Genomic DNA, 24,984 nt, shown 5'->3' on the forward strand with positions numbered 1-24,984 from the left:
TTCTGTATCTCTCATCAGTTGGGCCCTTGCTCCTCGAACTTTTGAAATTGATCTGAATAGTTCACACTAGGCTAAAAAGTGGAGACCATTGAAACCAGAATTCAGAGATGGTTATAACAAAAAATGAGAATGCTATTTATGATGCTTTTCAGCCTATAGGTAATAAAAATAGGCTAATTTAATTCAGAAATGGGACGTTAAATGGTTTTTAGCACCATTTGAAGGAACTCAAATGTAAAATAAAATGACGTGACCCTTTAAAATGAATTGTTCCACAGAATCCTAGTTCATACAAAAGTCTTCAGCTGGATCCACTTGCATTAATGAGAAGATGGATTCTACTCTCTAGATATCTAGACAGTGGCCCATGTTGTTTCTTTAAAAGTTTTAACTAAAATATTATGGATCCCTCCTCCACTTGGTTGGATTAAAATCAACTTTGATGGAGCTTCTGAAAAAACCTTTGGGGATTTAGGGATTGGAGGGGTGTTTAGGGACTTCAGGGGTCATGTTTTGATGGTACTTAGCAAATTTCTTGCAGCCCAAACTAATAATATGGCTGAACTACATGCAGTTTAGGCACTTCAGGGGTCATCTTTTGATGGCATTTACCAGAAACGGATAAAAGGAGGGTCACCTGATCAGTGATTTACCAAGCAGCAAACAATAAACACTAATATTCTAGTAAACATTGACTAGTCAACAATTTCATGATGCTGCGATTAAGGGAGAAACTGATGCAGAGGTAAAACTTCAAACCTTATAAATGCACAAAGACTCAAAATGGACTCTTCAATGCAACTATATGCATCCTAGGTGCTCATTCCTAGACACCTTGCCACTAGGTCTATTAGGCATATATTCTTCTCATCATTGCCCAACCTTCCCATTCAATATTGACTGATCAAACCTCTTTCCTTGCGTTTGGCAACCTACCAAGACACCTCCTTTAATTAAACAACCCATAGTTTTAAAACTCGGCGACTCGCCTCGGACTCGCCACGGACTCGCGAGTCCTTTGGCGCCGCGAGTCGACTCGCGAGGCGAGTCCAGGCGAGTCCCTACGAAAGACTCGCGAGTCTTTCGGAAAGACTCGTGTGGGTGCGAGTCTTTTGCTCGGACTCGCGAGTCTTTCGCAGGGACTCGTGGGCCCAGAAAAAGATGCCCGTGAAGGGTTAAAAATGCTTTTTTTTTTCATTTTTCACTTCATTTTCAGTTTTGTTTGGTTTTAGCAGGTTTGTAGGGTTTGAAGGAGTAGAGGGAAGAAGAAAAAAACAGCAAGAGAGATCTAGGTAAGGATTTTTTCTCTTTCTTTTTTTTTCATTTGAATCATTTCATTGTTTTGAAACTGAAAAAAATCTTGAAAAACAAGGGGATATGTTGCCAAATTTTTTTCTATTTTCTTTCCTAAGTTATTTCCTCTTTTTTTTTTCTTGTTTTTGAATGCTATTTTTCCCAAATGATTCATTGTCATTTTTTTTGTTGATTTTCCATAAAACCCTGCTGATTTTCTTTTTTTCATGTTAAATCAGCAATGGCAAGTTCAACTCCAAGGGCAACCCCAAGGTCAGGAAGACAAAGAGATAAAGCTTGGAAATATGGGATTGCAGGAAGCAAAAAGGGGGAGGTCACTTGCACTGAATGCACAAAATGGATGACTGGTGGAATCAATAGATTAAAATACCACCTTGCACAAATACCTGGATATGGTGTGGAGGCATGCCCCAAATCAACTCCTGAAATTATTAGAGAGATGAAGGCCATTCTTGCTGAGAATGATATGCATAAGGAAGAAAGGCAAAAAACAAGAGAAGCCATGGCAGCTGCAATGAATCCCACATTGTCCACTTCGGGTCCCATTGGTCACAGTCGGGGTCGTCAGTCACTTTCATCTTTTGGTGACAATGAAGGTGAGGCTAGTGGCACTCCTGTTAGATCAGACCCTAATTTTTTTGTACCACGCAATGTTCCAGGTGCACAACCTTCACTTGAAGGTACAAGATGGAATAGAGAGAAGCATGAACAAGCGCGGATAGCAGCTTCAAACTTTTGGTTTTACAATAATCTATCTTTCAATGCAGCAAACAATGTGTATTGGGAAAGTTTTGTTAATGCATGTACAGTTGCGGGTAAGGGGTTTAAGGCCCCAACAGGTCATGACTTCAGTGGGCCATTGCTAGAGAAAGCTATGCAAAATACACAAGGTGTGGTTGATGATCAGAAAGGGTATGGGAAGAGAAAAGGATGCAGCATTTTATCTGATGGATGGACAGATGGACGGAATAGGACTCTTCTCAACTTCTTGGTGGTTTCAAATGGTGCAATGGTATTCATAAAGTCTGTTGATGCCTCAAATGAAATAAAAAATGCAGAGACTTTGTGTAATCTGTTGGATGGTGTGGTTCGGGAAGTTGGAGTTGAGAATGTTGTCCAAATTATCACGGACAATGCAGCTGCATATGTATCTGCAGGTAGAATGCTTATGGAGAGGCATCCTTCGATTACATGGAGTCCTTGTGCTGCACATTGCTTGGACTTGGTGCTAGAGGACATTGGGAAGATTGGATGGGTGAAGAAGGTGGTTGAAGATGCAAAAAGTGTCACCAAATTCATCTACAACCATACTTGGGTGCTTGCTTTGATGAGAAAACACACAAATGGCAAGGACCTTGTGCGACCTAGAGTGACACGATTTGCTAGCCACTTCATCACTTTGCAGAGCATTCTTAGTGCCATTCCTCATCTTAAGCAGATGTTTGTGTCAGATGCTTGGTTGGGGTCTGCATACTCCAAAAGACCTGAAGCAGAGAAGATTGTGAGCATTGTTTTTGATGAAGGGTTCAATAAAAGTGGAGAGGAGTTGACTGCGGTAAGTAACAAACACAAAAGTAAAGTTTATACAATCTTGTCTATTTGCTGATTTTATTTTTTAGGGGTTGATTTTGTATTAATTTAAAATTTGTTTTCATTTTTTTAGGTGACAGAACCTTTGGTAAGGGTTCTTCATATGGTGGATGGAGAGGGCATGCCAATGGGTTTCATTTATGAGGCCATGGATAGGGCCAAAGAGGCCATTTCACATTACTATCGTGGAAATACAAGAAAATGTGAAATCCTTTGGCGCATCATTGATCGTAGGTGGACAAACCAACTCCACCAACCGATACATGCCTTCGCCTACTTTTAGAACCCGAAATTCTACTTCTCTGATTCATTTAGGGCTGATGAGGAGGTCATGGCAGGTGTTATTACATGCATTGATAAGATGACACCTGATCTTGAGTTGAGAGACAAGGTTCTTGATGAGTTGGAGGTGAGATTTGACATTTGCAATTGCTCTATCTTTATTTATGAATTCGAAAATGTTCATTATTGAATTTGAGTTTGACACTTTGACTATCTAGTATCTATTTCTGAATCTGGAAATGTTCATTGTTCAAGATCTACAAAAGTGCAGAGGGGAGACTCTTCTCATCACAACTAGCAATTGATAGGAGAGGAAAACAACAACCAGGTAAAAAATTTAGTAACTTAGTTCAATTGTGCAAGAAAAAACCTACAAACTTGATTGTTACATTTTTTTCTCAATTCTAATATTTCTAAATGTTTTTTGTAGATTTATGGTGGGAGAATTATGGTGCCGGCATGCCTAATCTTCAAAAGATAGCTATCCGTGTTTTGTCTCAGCCATGCAGTGCTTCTGGGTGTGAACGAAATTGGAGTGTCTTTGAGAGCATTCACACAAAGAAGAGAAATAGATTGTCACAAAAGCGGCTCAATGATCTAGTATTTGTTCGGTACAACCTTCACCTTCGAGTTAGACAGGTGGAGGGTGTTTCACATGAGGCCATTGACTTGGATGAAATTGATCCATATGGTGATTGGACCATGAATGAACAAAATGATGGTGATGATGTCCTCCTTACCGAAGAAGAAATTGCAGAAATAGAGAGAGGAGCAGCACAAGATGCAGAAGGAGCAAGATTGGATGAAATGGAGGATGAAGATGAGGAAGAAGATGAGGATGATGATGAGGACTTTGACTTTGAAGAAGAATCATCTCACTATTTAGATACCACAACACCCACTGCTACTACTTCTAGCTCAAGGCCTGGAAAATTGAGCTATATTAGGAAAAATACAAAGAGGAAGATGTAGTCTTCTCTTTGGTTTGTTCATTCACATTGTTGTTTTTCACATTTGGAGTTGGAGTTGGACATATCATTATATGTAATTTTGTGAACATTTATACACTTATGCTGCCATTATACGTTTTAGAGTTGAAAGTTGAAACTTGAATATGCTGCAAAACTTGAATATGTTGCCATGAATGATGAAATTTCAAATATTGCTTGTTTGTAGATCATATGACATGTGTAATGTTTCAATTATGGCACTTATGTTCTCTAAATGCATTAATTTCTTTATGTTTTTTTTGTAAAACTACGGTTTTTTTTTTTGCCGAGTCTTTCGTGAGTCTTTCACGAGTCCGAGTCCGAGTCCAAAATTTTGGTTTGCCGAGTCCGAGATTTTCAACTAACAACCCAATCCAAACTTCAACACTTCAAATTCTCTTGCCAAGGACTAAAAATTGTCTTTACATTGACATAACAGCAATAGATTCTCAATTTGTTTCACTTCCATACAAAGGCAGGCCTATTCAAGCCTTACACAACATATTTAGAGTCTATACAATCATTTCTTCCACTGGTCAAACCAAAGCAAAACATCACAACATCAAACTCTCCCTTTCTTAGGTTCCTTTTAGGATTGCAACTCTGCAACGTGAGAACAGTCATTAATATTTTTCACAAAACAAATAATTAACTATTAAGCCAATCGCTTCGGTGAGATTGAAGATAACATATATATAGACTTTTCCTCCAATTTTTATCAAGATCCAACGGTGGAAAGGAAGTTATGGATTTTTTTTGTGTTGCTGGAAACCCTAGTTTCATCCTAGATCTGCTTTCACCAAAAATGGCATAACTCATGCAAACCTTAATGAAATTTGATCAAACCAAAAGAATATGAAAGTAGACTCGTGTATTTATTTTTTCCCATTGGTTTCAGACCAATGTAAGTCCGTACAAATCCGTACAAATCCGTACCATTCATTTTTGCAGACAGTTAACACACAGAAAAATACAATCTTTCAACCTGTCTATTCAAAAAATGCAATATCTTTCAAAATGCTGGATGAAATTTAATGAGACCAAGTGCAATGGAAAGTAGATTCACATGGTTTTCAAGTCCAATAGGTTTCAAGTCATTAAATTCACTGTACAATCCGTACCAAAAGAAATAGCAGCAATATTGCAACAATATTACAAGACATATTTATGACATAACAATTAGTTTCTCACCCCCCAACCAACCTACAACTACCCTTTAACAACATATTAAAAAGTTGCTTTACAACTTTGAAAAGTTGTCATTACAACTTTGAAAAGTTGTCATTACAACTTTGACAATATTTGAACAACTTTTACATCTTTTACCCTATTGGCCTAAAACTTCACAAAATGATCCCATATGATCTCTAATGGTCCAAAATGACCTTATTCATATTAAATCTTACAAAACAAGACAAAACTTCAAATTTTGACCTTTGGAGGCATGATAGGCCTCTGGGTGCTCCTACACTAGAAACAAACTAGAATAAGAAAGAGGCAATTATCATTAATCAAAGCCAGTGAACATCATAATGACAATAAGCATTGAATAATCATGAGTGAAGAGGCATCGGGTTCCAAGAAGGGGATCAATCAAAGAGACCTTGAATGATTGTTGTCCTATTTATCCTATTCTCTTAATTGACCTTTCTATTTATTTATTTATTCGTTTTCTTCCACAATCATCCATTGTAGAAGTGGTGAACATTGGGGATGTAAAACTTGGATTTGTGAGGATGATATAGGATTATGCCATTTTAAAGTATCTACTTTAATGATGTGTTGTGAACGATACATATCAATTGATGTGGAACATTTTATTTTTCACTACCTTGAGCATAAGTTTGCTAATAATAGAGTAGTTAGCTTAAAGGTTTTTTTGCTTTTGAAGCTTTTGACCAGGTCTTTGGCCTTGAAATGTTTTCCATTTCTGTTAAAGAGATTTCTTGGTGAAATATTCAGCCTTACATTTACTTTTTTGCAAGTTGATTGTCGTTGAGTCTTTGAAGCCATATGCAACTGGTTATTTCTTTGGAGCATTGAGTAAGGTCTTCTAGTTATATCACCTTGTACCTCTGGCCTGAGTTATGTGGATAGTTCAATCTATTAGCAGCATTGGACTTCTTATCACTTGCAGATGATTATCATGCTTATTGATGTTAGATTTAGAATAGTAGATTTTTTGTGCTAATCTTCATTTATAAAGGCTATAGAACATTCCTTCTTGGTGCATCATCTCTTTTCATCTTATGTTTTAGATTAGTCTCTGTAATGTCTCCTACTGGGAAGCTACCAATTCCAATGATTAACACTCATTATTTATTATCAACTTGACTTTAATTAATTTATTAAACTAGATAATCATATTTATTCATAGTACTATTGATAGTGGCTATATTCAAGCCCCAATTCGTACTTCCTTTCTAATCCTCAACCCTGAATGGGGATTTACTTGTCTAGGGCGCGATGACACAACCTCCATAATTGGGTCCCGGTTTCAGGAACATCCGTCTAGATCCCCCTTGGGGCTCACCTGAATTGGGATGGATTTACTCTGCCTCTCCCTAACAACACCACCCTTCTCCTTATTGGGGGTGGGGAGTGGGGTAATAGAAATGATTAAGTAATTGGGCTATGAACATGCTAGTATCTTCTATATTATGAATATATATGTGCATAAATGAAATTAAGTATAAATCAGATCTCCTATTATTGCCAAATGCAAATCTTATCGACAGTACTCCTTTTTTATGTATTTATACTAGAATATATATAATAACTTATATCGTACATATATTTGCTCATTAATTATGATAGGATGCAGACGTAACATAACATAAATAAGCATTAGTTCATAAGTAGATACAACATACCAATCTGCTCTCACCACAATAATCACCAGTCATATAATAATGATCTGCCAGTATATTAATATCTTCGCCTCCTTCGATTGCTTGGTGGTATTCTTGTATACCACACTACCTCTTCATAATGGATGTGACTTTATGCAAAGGTGACGTTTCAATGAAGTGGGAAGACTTGTCCCTTGGAGTTGACCGTTGCGTTATGCTTAACTAATTTTGGTAGAAGAGATAATAATCACTGCCTTAACCTTATGTAATCGCAGCCTCTACCTTATGTTATCCTGATGATGGGGCCTGCTAGCACAGTATTTATATTTTATTAGTACAAAAGGCATTGACCAGCGATCCCAGTAATCTATCCTATCAGCTAGCATTGGACAATCTTTGTTGGGTTTACAAGTCTTTGCTGAATTGAATTGCTGTACACTTATGTATGGTACAGATTTAGGAGTCATCACTCCCTCTCATTTGTGAAGATAATTACTGTCAACTGAAAATCACAGTCTTATGAACAAGACGATTTTCTGAGTAATTATTTATTTCTAATTTCTTTGATGTGTTAAGGAATTTTATTATTATAAATTATTTGACTAAATTCATTATGATAGGATTGGGGGCATGACAGTCTCTGTCCCTTTTTATGCACATTTATTTTTATTTCTGCCCTGTTCCCTGAAGTTGATAGTAGCATAAAGATGGAGGGAACCAACCTTCTTTGGAGTTTATTGTGAGATTGAGTCTGTCTGAGATGTTCCCCTTGTAACAACCAGATTGTGGATACAATCTCGATCAGACAGTTCAGAGCAGCAATGCCTTCAAAAGGTTTAATACACTTCACCTTCCAAAAAAAGGTGAATGGAAATAGACCTAAGAAATTAACAAAATATGTAATGTCCCCTACTAAGTTTAGGTCTGTTATAACAGTAATTAATTTATTTCAATATTCTTATGACTTAAACTAAATTGATTAGGAGACAACTCTATTCTTAGCTCTTTCCTTAACATAAATCATATCTGTGATATTCCATAGTTTTAAATGATTTATCAATTATTAATGAATAAATTGTCAATCCTCCATACTAGACAATTAATTCTATCATATTAAATAATTAATTTTATCATCTATAATTCTTAGTGCAAATTTCAATCCTTGTTACCTCTCCAGTTTTAAGGAAGAAGCAGGTGACTGTTGCCAAGCGCTTATATACCAAATTCAGTAGGCTCCCTCAAAGTTTACGGATCCAAGCCCTTACCCTATCTTGGGACTATGCCCTCAAAGTTTATGGGACATCAAAACTTATGGGACACTGATCCTTACCCTATCTTGGGAATCATCCTATTGGCTGGATTTAGACTGCCCCTCTTGGAAACAACTCAATCCCCTCTTCTTAAATAATGACAGTAGTAGCAAGAATGAATAGCAGATATATACTCTTTAATGTTAATTTAAGAGTTCTTTCTTATTTTACAATATAATATTATTATTAATTATATTTTAGATATCATAAGTTACAGCAGAATACTTTCAGATAGAAACATTAACAGTATACAATTATTATCAACATACTGTTGGCAGCAAGATATAAATTGCTGACATCCACTGACTCAGCCTTTTCCTCTTTCCTATCTTTCGATGCCGTTTTGCAAGGAAAGAGCCCACTATTTAACATGGGGTAAGGGACACGATTATTGGGAGAGACGTGACTCAAGCCTCCAAAACAAATCGCTGTCTTCCTTGCCATTAATAAAGTATCTAGAATAATCATCTTTATCGTTGTATACTGATTTTCTTTTATTATTAATATCTGTTCTCTTTGTATATTAATGAAATCGTTCACTTCTTATTAACTTCTACTTTTAATAATCATAATCGTTGCTGTTGTTAATATCATTTCTGCTCTTAGTAAATTAATTAATGCTCCCTATGGTCAGTAAGCAAGGGTGTAGGAGTTGGCCTTCAGTATTTAGTTCTCTTATTATTTATTTATGTTTTCTTCGGTGCTAGAAGGCAGGTGAGAAGTGGTTGATAGGTGGGAACATGACAAAATAATCAACGTTTTTCCCTACAAATGTTTGTTTACCTAAAGCTGGTAATGGATTTTATAATAAGACTTGATGTGCCTAGTATCCTTCTCTTTGCACACTAGACAGTCTATCTGCGAATCTAGGTTTAGTTAGCCTATATTTGCTAAACAAGCCTTGTATAGAATCTGCAAACCAATAACACGAGTTTAATGCACAGTGATCATTGATATGTAGCTCATGTCAGGCCCTTCGAAGAAATCTTCTACAATCCTTTTGAGCAGAGTATGTATGAATTTTCCCTTATAAAATATAATTTAGTCTTATCGAAGTACAAATAAAGTATTTTAGAGAACATAAATCTCATTACTCTGTTAGAATACAGTGATGGGGTTATGGATGGCAGTGACAACGGTTCATGGAAGAATTCCTCTGTGTAGGCATCTAAAGACAAAAATGGGCTATATTAAGCCACCTAAATTGTACTAAATCATCTTATGTGTTGGCAATTATGTTGTTTGATGGCTTCATTATTTGTCTTTTAGGTAGGATTAAAAGAATAGTTGTCTTCTATGGTCATACCACTATATGGTGTTCTGCTAGTCATATCTAGCTTGGTATATTGTTTAATTTCACATCTGAGATTCATTTGGCATGTTAAGCATTTAATTAAGTCATTTTAACATGTATTATGTTTGTATTACAGCATTAGGTCAATTGTTTGCCTCAATTTACCCAGCTTTTCTGGTGGCTTAAATCCTTGGGGTATGCCAAATGATAAAAAATCTCGAGAGGTGAGTTCCCATCCGCAGGTTTAGAAAGCTTTGCTGATAATTTTTCTGCTTTCTATATTTTGATTTTTTCATGACAATGATTTGATTTTCATACTTCCTCTTATTTTCACTTGCAATTAATTCGTTAAAATATTTTTTTAGTTTTTGAAATTGAATTCATCCTTGAAGTTTCTATCACAAGGATTATACATATAATTCCTAACTTTGACTATTTCTTATTCTTGAATTACATGAAGAGAGGATTGACTCCTCCATTTGTAGATGATGGACTGATAGAAGTGGTTGGGTTCCGAGATGGTTGGCATGGACTCGCTATACTGACTCCCAATGGTCATGGAACACGCCTTGCACAGGTCCACAAGAGACTTTACTTTCTTTAATTAGATAGTGACCACTATTCTATAATACTGCTTGTACTGTCTATATTTTAACTTTTAAAAGATAATTTTATTAGATGAAACTGTCGAAGGTAACAATCTACACTCTAAAAAGAAAACTGTGTATTGAGAGGGCTAGAAGGTTTGTTGCAGACCAGCCTATTGGCTTATATGGTTACCTTTGGGTTTGAGTGCTACTTTGTTCACGCTCTTCAAAATGACGTCTATAGCTAGAACATAAGCTGGATTGTGGCTTAAAGGGATTATTGGATGTAACAATCCACACTCATAAAGGCTATACCAAGGCAATTAGCTTAGCGGTAGACCAAACAAATTAGCTGGTCTTGGTTTGAATTTCATCCTATCCATGTTTTCCAACAAGAATCATATTACACTTATTTGGGAAAAGAGTTATAATATGCCCATAACATTATTCTCATTATGTTTGTGTATTTAAACGAAATGTGCATATTAGTGGATATTTATGGTGCATGTGATAGAACATTTACATCTCAGACACTGCAATGCATGATTATGTAATGTTTTGTGTGCGCTTTTTGGATGCAGGCACATAGGATTCGTTTTGAATTTCACAAGGCGGCTACAAAACACACATACATGAGAATGGATGGAGAGCCCTGGAAGCAGCCTCTTCCAACAAATGATGACACTGTAACTGTTGAAATATCTCATTTTGGACAAGTTACAATGCTTGTTACTGAAAACCGTATAGCTAAGAGCATACATGATGCAAAGGACTCTATCGCAACTACAGAAGAGGAAGCTGAAGTAGAGGAAGAAATTGGAGATGAAGATGAAATTGAATTAAGAAGAAAATTTGGTGCAGCAAGTACCTTCAAAATAGATGCAGATCACATAGATTGATCATTTGTCAATTGCCATTATTCATTTGTTCCATCAGTAACTGCAGTATATTTTCATCTACTCTTTTAGAAAGGCTTATTTTCTTTAGTAGGGAGCAATTTACGTTCATCATGAACTGGTATGGTATTTGACTGATGGTGTTTGAATTTTAGAGGATAAGGATGGACAGATGTCAAGGGTTAACATTGCTTGTAGCATATTGTGTAACATTATAACATATTCTTTTCAAGTAATCATGGTTGAGTTGTCATATTTATCCTGGAAAAGAAGACTGACCATTTTTGTGTAAGTATATGATATTTTGGCACTTTTGAGTGCTGAAAATGTAGCATTGAGATTTTGGTTGTGTACAATACAATCTAATAATGTTTAATATTCTTGGATGCTCTAAGAGGCTTCAAGACTTAGAGGGGACACTTGATCCCCACCCCCTTTTGTTCACAAGGTTTGCTGATGTCCCTCCTTTTTTGGTCGTTTTGGGAACTCCATGGTGTTCCCTAGCCATTCAAGGGATTTTAGGGCATCTCGTATCAAATGCTTAAAAAGTAGAAAAACAAACACTTAAAAAGTATTCTAAAATAAGTAAAACCTTATAAGCAATACCCATCAAGCCTCCAACCCTGCTAATAACTTTTAAAACTCATGCCCATTGCTGTTTTGCATTCTCTGAAAAAAAGAAAGAACAGAAATAGAGACAAGAGGATATACATAAATTTTTTAAGCCTGTTGCTTAATGTACTCATGTATTAAGAAATAAGCATTGAGCACAAACACGATAACACAATATGATTTTTTGAAAAAGTGGAGTACCTATCACAAGCGGGTTCATCTCTATATTAAAACTGACAATTAAAACTGTGAAATTAAAAACGTGACACTTTGCAAAATTTTAAAATATAAAAATAACATAATAGCTAACATTATTACGTGGCACTAGTCATTAGGGCGACTTTATTAGATTGGTATAGAATAGTTGAGATATAAAATTTAGACCACACTGAAAATGTGTTATATGCAAATCTAAAATTAAGCTGCTTTAATACGACTAAGTTATAGAGATATATTTGTCATGCTTGAATTAACCACTTTAACATGCCTAATAAAATTAACTTAGATGGACATTAAACATAAAAGAAATGAAGATTATATGTCCTTAAAATAGTAACAATGGACGACACAAAATAGCAACACAAGAACATCTCACAACATAGGATTTATGTGGAGAAGCCCTTGTAGGTAAAGCTTCACGAAAAAGAGAGGTCAACTTCAGATTATCTTCAAATATATGAGATTACAATACCTCTGTTTTTGTCATTATTTTTTGTATTTAATCTGATAGCATTTCATTATCTGCAAGCAATGATACGATGCTATTATTTGAAGGTGTCAAATTATAAGAAAGTTGGGGTAAGAATACCGTTGTTGTATCTCAAAATGAGGCAAAAACCATCTCCAAAACCATATGCCACTTTTAGTGGCCGATTTGTAAGCATAATAAAATATGATGAGTTATTACATGGTCTTCACATGGTTGTGCAATCCATAGCCAATTAAAATTGGTAAACTTTAAGTGCTATATTACTTTTGATGGCTTTAACATGTAACATGCATTGTTTGGCATATCACTATGGATATGCAAATAACATATAATTAAATGAATTGACATGCAAGTCCATTTGGCCCCATTTCAATATGGATGCTTAGAAGGAATATTCTACCATTATACCTTCCAAGCACCATTGATGATTGGATCAACCTCTATTTTTGGTAATTACAATTTGTTATAAATATTAAATATTTTTGTCCATCATGTCCTTAGGCAACTTTCCAAGGATCATGGGAGACACATAAAAATGACTTAAGATTGCAAGGTTAATGTCACTTTATGCTAACATTCTCCCACTTGATATTATATATTGCAATTACAACCATATTGAAACATAAATAATAATCAAGTGTAGTAATCAAGGCTCGTGGCCTTCCTGTACCATAGAAAATCATCCCTTAATTGCACAAATAATGATTAATTGTAATAATTGAGGCCCATGGCCTTCTTGCGCCAGGGAAAGAACTAACATCCTCCGGCATGTCACCCATGGAAGAAAAAAGGAACATGCTAAGGTGAAGCTCACCAACTATCATTAAATCCTACACCAATTTATACATAAATGCAAGCATTAAATTCAAATAGTAGCAAAGTCTGAGTAACTATTCATACCAAATTTGGAATAGCAACCACAAGTTGTCTCATTTAATAGAACATTCCTTAAAAATAGAGTAAACAAACAATCATAGATAGAACTTCATGCCATCAATAGTAGACCCAAAATTGTAATTAAATTTTTGTATTCTCATCCTCTTACTTGAAATTCAACATACTAATGCACAAATGGCCATAAATAGGGCCAACTAACTGAATTTGTAACAATATGTAAAGACATAAATCGTGTTAACTTCAAATATAGCCGAAATACTCTTTATTCTTAAATAAACTCATAAATCAGTTAATAAGTCTATTACATTCCACTTTTTCATTAATAACTTCAATTAATCAGTCTATTCAGATCGTAGTAAACACGAAATTTCTATAAAAGATAAAGATTCTTCATTCAATAAATTGATAAAAGTAGTATCTCAATCATACAATACTTACACATTTCAAGTTGTTGTAAGTTCAATAATAATAATACAAAGAAAAGGGTGAGATGCGTTCGTTGATCTGCAACCCAAGCTATCGCCAATGCAATCTTTAGCATGAAGAGGAGAACAAGATTCAGACGCTTTTTCCGCCCAACCTTGAAGCTTACGCTTCCCCGAAATTCTTGGTCAATCAAGAATACCCGACCCTGCACGAGTTGCTTAGCAAAAGAATTCGAAAGGCAAGATGGAATCTGGTGTGGCTAGATGATACATGCATTTTCAATTTTCTACTTCTATTAAGAAACAAGCATTCATTATCATTCAAGGATATGGTAGAGAGCATAAAATAAAAGAATTTCATCTATTTCAATGGTTTATTCAATTTGATTACTCGACCGAGTATAATGCCATGCACAACAAAAATAGATAGTTGGAAAAGCAATTATTCTCTCTATAATCCACATTCGACACCTGTCTTGGAAGGTAACTTTCCATAAACACAAGCCTATTTAGCTTTGTTCACATAAATCTAGAATAAATTCATACAGAAGACAATCTTTCACCTTTCAATTCTAGCTTCCTATTTCTTGCAAGATAAAAATACTATGCTAAGAAGACAATCTTTCGTTTGAATAGAAATTGATAGAATAAATCTTTTATTACAACCAATCCTATCTGTCAGGAAACAATCTTTTACGGATAATCAAATATACATCTAAAAGAAAACAATCTTTCCCTTCTATCTTTCAAGCAATTTAAAGACAAGAATTAAAATATTAAGAAGGTGTAACACATGTATGTATCTTTACATAGAATTTGAATAAAATGAGCACACATTCTTTTATTCAATTACCAAAACATTTAAATAATGTAATCATTAACATGCATTCCATTTCTTATGGTTTAGAATTCTAATTTTATATCATCTAAGCTCTCTATATTTCCATGTGTTTTGGTTCATTTACCTCTTTTCTCAAACACCACTATTTAATAAATCATAATCCTAATATCTCATCTTTTTCGTAGTTCAATTCCAGAGTTTCTCTTTCTATCCTCTGACTCTGTTTCTAGAGGATTGGGTGATCTAATTTCTAAGAGTTTCACTAAGTTTTATCAACCAACTTTCATAAAATATATCATTAATGCATCTATATTTGCATGATCGTAATTTAAACAATTATAAATTGATTGATATTGTGACTCTAACTCTTCCATTAGAATATTTCATAAATATAAATCTAGATCATTCTTAATCTCTTAAATCCTTTCAACAAAACATACTAGATTTGAGCCTACCTCAAGAAGCGCAATCCATGGCTATTACGATCTTTGATAACTTCACGTTGTCTACAATACGTCCAGATTCCAATGGTTTCCTTCTCGACGCTCTTCTATCTCATGAGCTCTCTATTCCTAATCCATATCCTTTCTATATTCTGGGAATTCCTCTTATAATAATAAAGTAATTAATACTCATTCACGAGCGTAACCTCTAAATTCAACACTATACTGGAGATGATCATCATTGATCTTTTATGACTCGGTCGTAAACACATCAAAATCTCCATTATTCTATTATCTCAAATCTCTTTGGCGCTCTTCTTCGTTCTTGCTCTCCTCTATCTTGCTTCCCACTAACTTCCTATCTTCTTCTATATTCCATTCTCCAATCCTTTCCTAATCTTTTCTCTCTATTCTTTCTAATCTTTTCTTGTCATTCTTCCTCCCAAATAGATCTACGCCTTGCTTGCAAATCTATCACCAATCTATCCTATCACTCTATTCTTAAAGCAATTTTTCTCTCTCTCTCTCTCTCTCTCTCTCTCTCTCTCTCTCTCTCTCTCTCTCTCTTCGATACTATATGAGTATCTTCTCTATTTCCTCTACTATTCTCTTCTTCCCTCCATGAGTCTATCATCTTTCCTTGCGTATATATGTTCATCTTCCTATCCTACATCTCTATTTATCCTAATTTCTCCTACGATCTCTCCCCATTTAGAGGCTCAGTGATTGTTGTTGATTTGAAGTTTATTACTTGAGTCTTTGTTTAACTCTTCTCTCATCTCCACGTCTAATAGAGATGGCCATTCTTAATACAAATTCTGCTGTTCTCGTGCATGATTTATCTACGCATTAGTTTCCTATCGCTAACTATCCTAGAATCATGGCACCACGTGCCTGTTATCTCATTACTTACTACAATTATAGCCACCGATTGAGGTCTAATTCTAACGTGGATATACTAGTCGATTCCATTTCTACGTGGAATAAAGAGTTATCTGCAGTTTATGGTGGACTTCTTCTCTCATTCACCGTGGATACTATAGCAGATTACTCGCTCCATGGAGAGGTTGGCAAAGTGAAAGGTAATCACAAACACTTAAGTGTTTGTCTTTAGCGAGTTCCTTGTTTAAGCTGCCAGGTCGATGGCCACATTTCCATGTTGATGCTCCTCTTAGTTCTACGTTTAGTTGATAGCCTTTGCATAGTTAAATGCCATAATCTCCATAATAAAACCTCTAAATTTCTGCATCTAACTAATGGTCTATGCCTAGGTGCTAGGTCTGCATTAACCGATAGTTTATGCCCAGGTCTGAGTTAACCGATAGTCTAATCGGCCACCCAAATTGCCATGTGACATAGTCGCTATCTTATAACAACTAAACCCACCACCTTTCTAATAAAATATATATAACATGCGACTATATTATAATTTGCAAAGTAAATATTAAACTTAAACGTTTAAAGAAATAATATAATATAATAATTTATATAATGCGAATATTCATAAATACATTTTATGAATAATCATGTTTGTAGCATAAGACGATGATTGCATAAACTTAATTTAATTATTCTCCTCAAAATATATACGTATTTATGTGTGTTTGATAAAACCAAAGTTATTAACTACCATGTATATCTAACTTGCATCAATATAAAAACAAAACCATCATTAAAATCCAATCATTCAACTTATAAATAATCATATTAAAAATAATCAATATAATTAAACATGAGCCATATTTACCTACCATATACATGTATATGATCGAGTCCTAGTATATATATAAAATATGTACAAATATTGTTTAATTTCGAAAACCAAACATTAATTATAGTTTCGGTAATTCACATATTTCTATATATAAAGGACGTTAAATCATAGAGTTACTATTTAATTCACATTATTAACGATTTTTCACCCTTCATAGACAAATAAAACATAACATTTTCATGACTTAAAATCACTCATCAATGCAGACATAAATGTATATGCATAACTTCACTAATGTGGTGTGTGAGAGATTCCATCTATTCTAACAAAATACAAGAGCTAAGACAACTCTACCTGAACCATGTTCTCGCCTTCATCATCGTTCACCTGTTCCTGCATTCACTTGCACTCAATCGCTCATTAGCAATGACGATCCCAATTTACAAATTTTTTTATTATTGATCATTCAATTGTATATAATTCATTTCAGTACATTCGATCTCCTATCTTATTTCATTAATAGTTCTATTTTCATTTCATTTCAATTTCATTTGAAAAATAAACATTATTTTCCTAATTAAATAATTATGGAAAAATAGGGTTCGTGACACAATATTGGAATTTTTTAATGGATGTAGACAATGCATATTTGAGTCATCTCATCACAATCAAATGGGTAGCTAATCTAAAACTTGCATAACTCAAAGATCCTAAATAAATGAAGAATGCAAAATCATCATCATATCAACAACTTATTAAGATATCAAAGAAGATGACATATACATTCATAGACTCCAATTGCACGAGAAATATAAAATATAAAAATAGATCAAGACATACCAAGTCTACTTATATTTCTGCATATAGAGGATGTGGCTAACTCCTGTATTGCATAGTGTTAAGGAACCATGCAATGATAGACATAAAAAATCTCTCATTACCATTCTCCAAAAGAAATTTTCTTAAAAAAGAGATCCAAAAAATCTAACAATATCCTTGTACCACTAATATGTACCAAGTTATATAAAGAAAAAACTCCTTCACTGTTTTCAAATTAAAAAGATATTGACATCTAATGTTCAAATTATGAAGTAAATATAGCATTGATACACGTAAACCTCTCATACTAAAGGTAGATCAAACAAACCGATTATTCCCACTATGAAAGAAAATATGTACAAAGCTATATACCATTTCCTTTACCTCTTCAAATAAGTCCTCACAACTAGATTCATATCTCAAGACACACTATCAAACACTTTTGAATGAACAATCAACTTTCAAAACAACAAAACATAAAATTGACACCTTACCAAAGACCAAGAATCCTCCATGAAAAACAAAGATGTTAACATCTCTTTGAATGCACGAGGGTAACAATCTCTTGTTAATAACATTGAAAGTGTGAAAGAACTCTCACTACAACAACAAAATCTAAGAGCTCTTCCACGACACCGACAAGAAAGGTCATCCATCACCAAGTGATTAATCCAATCATTGCCAAAGCTTCCATTGAATTGTGATACTAATCTCTCCAAGAATCATGATGATCTCCTAAATAAAGATCAAACATCATTTTCCATTATAATTTAATGTCAATAAACTCTCATTAAAACTCGAAAGGCGGAATTCAAGAGCTTCTTATGATACCAACAACCATTGCAACATATCGTCCATCTTCTAATCAATGAATATTAATAGCTCAGTATGCATTGTAATAACAATAGATTAAAACAAAAATATTGAAACAAAGAAGATAATACATATTATGTAATTACATAAAACTCTCACTGAAAATGATACTGATCTATTCATGACATCATGATCAATATCATTACTAAAACTCTGCTAAAAGTGAACAAATCTTCTCATGCACCTAGACAACTACTATAGATTCAAATGAACAACTATACCGGCCACTCCAAAAAATCCATTTCTCATTGCAATAAACATACCAATCCAATAAGGTGACAAAATTAAGACATGAAATAGAATCCACATCAAACAATTTTACAAGATCTACATAGATGCAACATCTTAAAGGACAAATACATAATTTGTGCTCCAATCTTAAATAATTAAACAAATGGATTCAACCCTACATCAACAACATGCAAAATAGAGGTAACCAAGTAAAACATGTAGATTTTCTAGTTTTAACCACTAGGATCAATGTTGGATTTGATTTATCAAACAAAATCACATAAGAGTAACTGTAGATCAACAAGAACCTTTTAGTCAACCATGTAAATCTATAATTATTTTCATCTAGAAAATTCTAAGAGTTTGAACATAATATTTCGATAGATCGACAAACCACAAATTTCAATTAACATGTAAAACCTAAAAAACCATCTCTATAAATTTTAATCCATTTAAGAATTTAAACATTTGCATCATCAAATATGTCATTTGAATAAATGGAAATATCTACAAACTAGTTTTTTAAAAAGGGAAAACTACCAAACCTACCAAGTTGTCCAAGGACATTTAGATCATAGAACAACCAACTCCACAAATCACAATGAAAAAAGAGAAAACAAATTATCTAGAATATTACAACCCATAGGTAATCCATGAGGAAACATCTTGTACTTTCATGTATCTAGAGGTTGAAACTATGAACCTAACATAAGATTCAATATTGTAGTCCAAATAGTAAGTGTTTTCACATGTGATTGAAGGTCTAATATCACACACCAACATGAACACTCTTTCACTACACATGACCACAAGGAAGAGGAATATAATCACCATGCAAGAGTATAGTCACATATTGCCAAATAGGAGCTTCAAATCACCATTATGTAAGAAGAAAACACGTGACCAACTCCATGAGGAACACCTATGAACTTCCATTGAGCACCATAGATGCATTGACAACATCCATTTTAAATTTATATTTCATGCCTTCTATTTTCACATATCTGTAAAACTATATTAACACATAGAACATCCACTGCAACCTGCAAGCCTCCTGTTGGAACCCTAAAATTTGCAATTTTTAGAATTCCAAATTCCAAGACAAGGAGCAAGAAAAATTCTAAATATATATATATATATATATATATATATATATATTGAATAGGTACAAGTAATATATTGTATATTTGTTGCACAATATGAAACCATAACATAAACACAATAATGGGCATAAAAAATGGAGTATGAAGCACCAAAGGGGGTATTTACATCATTTAAAGACCATTTATCCATTATATACCCATAAAATAGCCTTAAAATACCTCTAATATGCCTAAACAACTTGTAAAGTGACAATTAATTACATAAACTAAGGCAATTTCGGGATTTGGAATTATTTTTATTTAAAAGGGGGGTGTCTTTTCACCCAAAGGGGTATGAAAACCATTCAAACACATATATATGTGTGATGTAAAATGTAAAGAGAGAAGAAAAACAGAGAATAGAGATAGAAGAGGTGGAGGCAATTTTGTACTTTTAAACTTTTTATCAAAAATAACCAGTTGCATTTTCTTTCTCATATGTGTTGAGAGTTAACATATTTTTAGAAGGCAGTTGCTTATGATATTATCTAAAAGTGGATAAGGTTATTCGTGTTTTTTCAGTAAACTTTTGTGTTTTATATTGTAGATTTGGATCAAAAAGATTTACTCGCGAATTGTAATTGTTCCTTGTATTTCTTCCTTGGATGGTCTCTTAAAAGTTAGGGTTAAATTCATTCAAGTAGTTTACAATATAGACATTGAAGTAGAGCTCATAAGAAACAGTAATTGACAGACTCATCGAGAGGTGGTGGGATTAAAAACTGTCTCATAAGTTTACACAATAAGTCCTGAAGAAATATAAGACTCTGTAGCCCAAATAGGAGGAAAGGCACTAATCATTTGTAAACAAACCCTTTAACCATACCCTTTACCTTTAAGCATTAGGATTAGTAGAGTAGGTATAGTAGGTAATTTAGCCAAAGTGTAACATATATACTTTTGTAAGATACATAGATCAAAACACACATCTGAAATCAGTCTGTTTAAGAAACTTATGCCATTTTGAGACTAGGAGATATCAGATTAAGACACTAAATCTGCTATAAAAAGCATTAGTTGAAGGAACAACTAGTGAGTAGGTATACCCGCCTAGGTCCTGCAGAGCCTAAAGTGAGAGAGTTAGTAACCAAATAGGTTCACTCTATAAGTTGGCCAAGTCAATTGGAGGGTTTGATCATAGGAGTTGGCATTTCCTTAGAACCTATCCAATCTGTTGATTTGAGACCCAACACTTCCAACAACTCTTGTTTATGCAAGCCAAGTTCTAATATCAAATGTCATGCTTAAATCAACCACTTTAATATGCTTAACATAACTAACTTAGATGAACATAAAATATCAAATGAATGGATTATGTCACCATAAGATAGCAACAAAGAATGACACAACATAACACGAGAAACATATCTCAATACATGATTTACATGGTTAAACCCTTGCGAGAAAAAAAACTCCACAAAGAAGAGAGGTCAAGTATGTATTATCTTCAAATCTAGGAGATTATCATACATTCACTTCCATTACACCTTTTTCATCTTCAATCCAACAACATTCCATTATGTGCAAATAATAATACAACGTGCTACTACTCGAAGTTGTCAATTTATAGAAAAGGTGAGGTTAGAATACCACTGTGGTATCTTAAAACAAACAACATAAACCATCTCAAAAGCCATACATCCAGTTTATTTTTCCACCTAGAAACATAGTAAAAAAAAAAGTTATTACATGACCTTCACATGGGCATAGAACCCATAGCCAATCAAAATTGTTCAACTTTGAGTGCTCCATTACCCTTGACAGTTCCAATGACTGACATGCACTGGCATGCGCTACCTAACACCCCATTATGGAAAACATGCTATTACATGCATTGACATGCAAGTCCATGTGGCCCTAGTATAAATATGGACACCTATAAAGAATATTCCGCAATTATGTTGTGTAATTGCTATCAATGATTAGATCCACCTCTTTTTCATAAATATTAAATATTTTTCTCTAAATATCATCTAGACACATGAAACTAACTTAGGATTGTGAAGTTAATGTCACCTTATCCTAACAACAAAAGGTATGGGTTATATTATAGCAGCCACTCTAAAACTTTAGTAATGAAAGTAAAACATATTTAAGCCAAAATATGTTTACCACAAACTAAAACAATAGAAACAAACAAAATCACACATTCTTCAAAAACTTGATTTTGAAAATAGTTCTTGGGCTAAATAGAGCTCCATCAAGTTGTCTTATAGCTCTTGTAAAGGTGCAACTCTTGAATTGAATTCATAGGTTCTTGAAATTCCACCTCCTCAAATCTTTGATTTGCCAATCTACTAAATTATTAGATAACCATCAATGTTGTTCAATCAAGTTGTCTTATGACCTATATAAGAATGCAATTTTGAAGATCCACTAACTCTCAATCTATTTAGGTAGCCATCCATATTGAATTTCATTTATACCAGATCCCTTTCTAATTCTAATGAGAGGACTTCTTAAAATAATAAAAATATATTTGATATTTAATAAAGTCATCATCACTGTGAGAATCCCTAATTCCAAGTTGCGAGACCTATTTTCTTGTAGTAATAATATTCAATCTTCTCTTTACCTCTATTTTCTGTTCTACAATTGTTGCTTGAGCACAATGCAATCTTACGTGGAGGATCATCCTTTGTATATTTTGCAATTGTTCACTTTTATTCATTTAGAGGGTAAACTATTTAACAAAATGGTTCTTACATTCATATAATCTATGGTAGCAATGACTATTTGTTTAATGAGAAATCTAATATTGTTTATGTAGTTAGACATAATGACTCATCTTGAATTTAAACAAGTATCACGTAGTGGCTAGTACTTGTCGTTTAGATTTGTAAATCTAAATTGACTAATTAACTAGCATCAAAATATTTTCACCAGTTACAGTTAAAGAATTGTAATAGAGTAATCTAAAATTCACCATAAAATAGTTTTCTTTCAGTTATAAACTTTTTATGTTTGTTGAGTTGATTTACAATATTAGTTTATTCTTACCATTTGATAATTTTTACTGAACCAAATAAATGAACACATATGAATATTAGGTGCAAGTATATTGTAAATTAATTAAAAGTTTTAAGCTCATCATCAGATGAAAGAGGTGAATAGTAAAGTAATTCATACAATAAATATCAAATATAGAGTATTTTTAAAAAAAATCTAAATTGAGCAAATACAATTTAATTTTCATCATCTCATAGTAACTTTAACTTTAATACTTTACCTTACAAATTTGGAATTCTTGTTTACTATTCCCCACAATTTCTTGTTCATTAATTACATTTTTATTTTTATTTTTAAAGTGTAGAAATTAAAGCCACAATTTTTCTGCTAGAGATAAATACTATATTGCACAGTTGGTCAAAATACCATTGCTCGTGACTGATAAGTACCCTTTGTTCATGAAAAATGTAAGCCATGAATTTCCTTTGCTCTAGTGACTGCTATTTCTGCAGAAATGGTGATTTTTTGCCGATGATTTTTTATGGTTGATGACTCGTATTTCCTGTGATTTTGTGCGATTGATTCCCATGAAAATGCCTGCAACTTTTTGAATAATGTATCACTCTTCACGGATTAAATGGTGGATTGAATGTGGCTTTCTGTTCATCTTGCAAACATACAACCACCCTATATATATAGAACCAACTCAACATAGATTCTATTCCATCTCATAAAAATATTTGAAAATTTTGGATAGTTTTTTTTCTAAAAAAAACTATGCGTGGCAGTCAAGAGCACAATGGGCTAACAGGGATTTGAATTTTGGTGGCCGCTTTATCAACATAATGTTTAAACCATGACACTATATGTCAGAAGACAAAATTTTGGATAGTTATTATAAAGGAGAGTTTATAATTTCTTGTCGAAAGAGGATACATATGCATTCATTGCACATCGAATCAAACTTTCATTGTCTATATTTATTTTTGATTTTACATAATTACATAAATATCATTTTTCTTTCTTTTTATTGATCTATATTGCAAACAATAAGCATAAAATCTCCAAGGACAACAAACCCCAAACTCTTTTTTACACAAATAGATGGTAAAAAGAAAAGATAAATTAATATAAGGATGAGGGCAAAGATGGCATGAGGATAGTATGATATCCTATCAAATTAATGAAATCCATTGTTTGTAGCCAGTATGACCATCTCGACCAATGAAGTTGGTGTGCATGCCTAAACACATTAGTAGCAGGCTGTAGCTATTCTGGCTCCAAAACGACATGCCTCCATATGATGCCGAAGGCATACCATTCAAGTACGACAGGTCCATGAGAGGGGCTTGAGAGCGACGTTCCTGGGACCCACAGATGACATGGAGGAATTCACGGCTGCGATGACATGGATGATGTTGTCATTTTGCATTTGACGGAAAAGCTTGCTCGCAGTTAACACATTCCTGGTCGTTGTCACCGCGATGTGACGGTTACATCGGGCGAGGCGGTTAACATACCGCCAGGCAAGCATTTTACATTTTCAGTGACCGCCAATTTCGATTTTGCCACGCGGCAATTTTTTTGGCTAACCTACTTTATTTTGTCCACGAGTCGACTAACATGACTAACATCGGGCGGCGGTCACGTGTTATGGGCACAGTTTTCAATTCATTTTTAAAAAAAAATTGAATGAAATCTCGATTTCGCAAAAATTGAAAATATATTTTGTCCGGTAGCTACAAGCAGAACACACTGGTGGAGGCGAAACGAAATATTCGACTGTGAAAATTCAGGCTGTAAATTCATGTGCCCGGCTGAATCACTGAGCAAAGGAGTTGCGCTTCAATTGTAGTTATAGGTGTGCATTCTTAAACTATGTGTGGCTCCGAAGGGGAGGAGAAAAGCCGACCGCATGCATAACCCAAGTTGTCGGGGTATATTGTTAGTTGTATTGTTATCGTCTGTTAACACGCAGGTTTTTTTTCATGTGCAGGGAGGAGGTATCGTACTGTACAGGGGGTGGTACGATTGAAGATTGTTGTGTAAGGTTATGGCGGCATCGGTAAATTCAAACCCTAACAGATAAAGATAGTTTTATGATTCCTTCGTCAACCCACTGTTTGAAATTGTAAATTTTTATATCATTTTTGTATCGCAGAGGTGGTTGTGAGTGTGCCCTCAGGAGGTGTCAAGAGGACAACAATTTGGGTGG

At 34.0% G+C, this 24,984-nt stretch overlaps 1 protein-coding gene across 6 annotated transcripts in view; it reads left to right on the forward strand.

Moving 5' to 3' along the window:
* Positions 1-11,367, forward strand: part of LOC131037732 (diacylglycerol kinase 1) — a 101,571-nt gene extending 90,204 nt beyond the window's left edge. For all 6 annotated transcript variants that reach the window (XM_057969918.2, XM_057969919.2, XM_057969915.2 and 3 more), the window contains 3 exons: positions 9,768-9,855; positions 10,092-10,208; positions 10,800-11,367. In XM_057969918.2, coding sequence (XP_057825901.2) covers positions 9,768-9,855; positions 10,092-10,208; positions 10,800-11,117 — 523 coding nt within the window. In that variant the 3' untranslated portion in view covers positions 11,118-11,367. The remainder of the gene's footprint in view (positions 1-9,767; positions 9,856-10,091; positions 10,209-10,799) is intronic.
* The last annotated feature ends 13,617 nt before the right edge of the window (positions 11,368-24,984 follow it).

Source organism: Cryptomeria japonica, chromosome 6, assembly GCF_030272615.1.
Source record: "Cryptomeria japonica chromosome 6, Sugi_1.0, whole genome shotgun sequence".
Classification (NCBI taxonomy): Eukaryota; Viridiplantae; Streptophyta; class Pinopsida; order Cupressales; family Cupressaceae; genus Cryptomeria; species Cryptomeria japonica.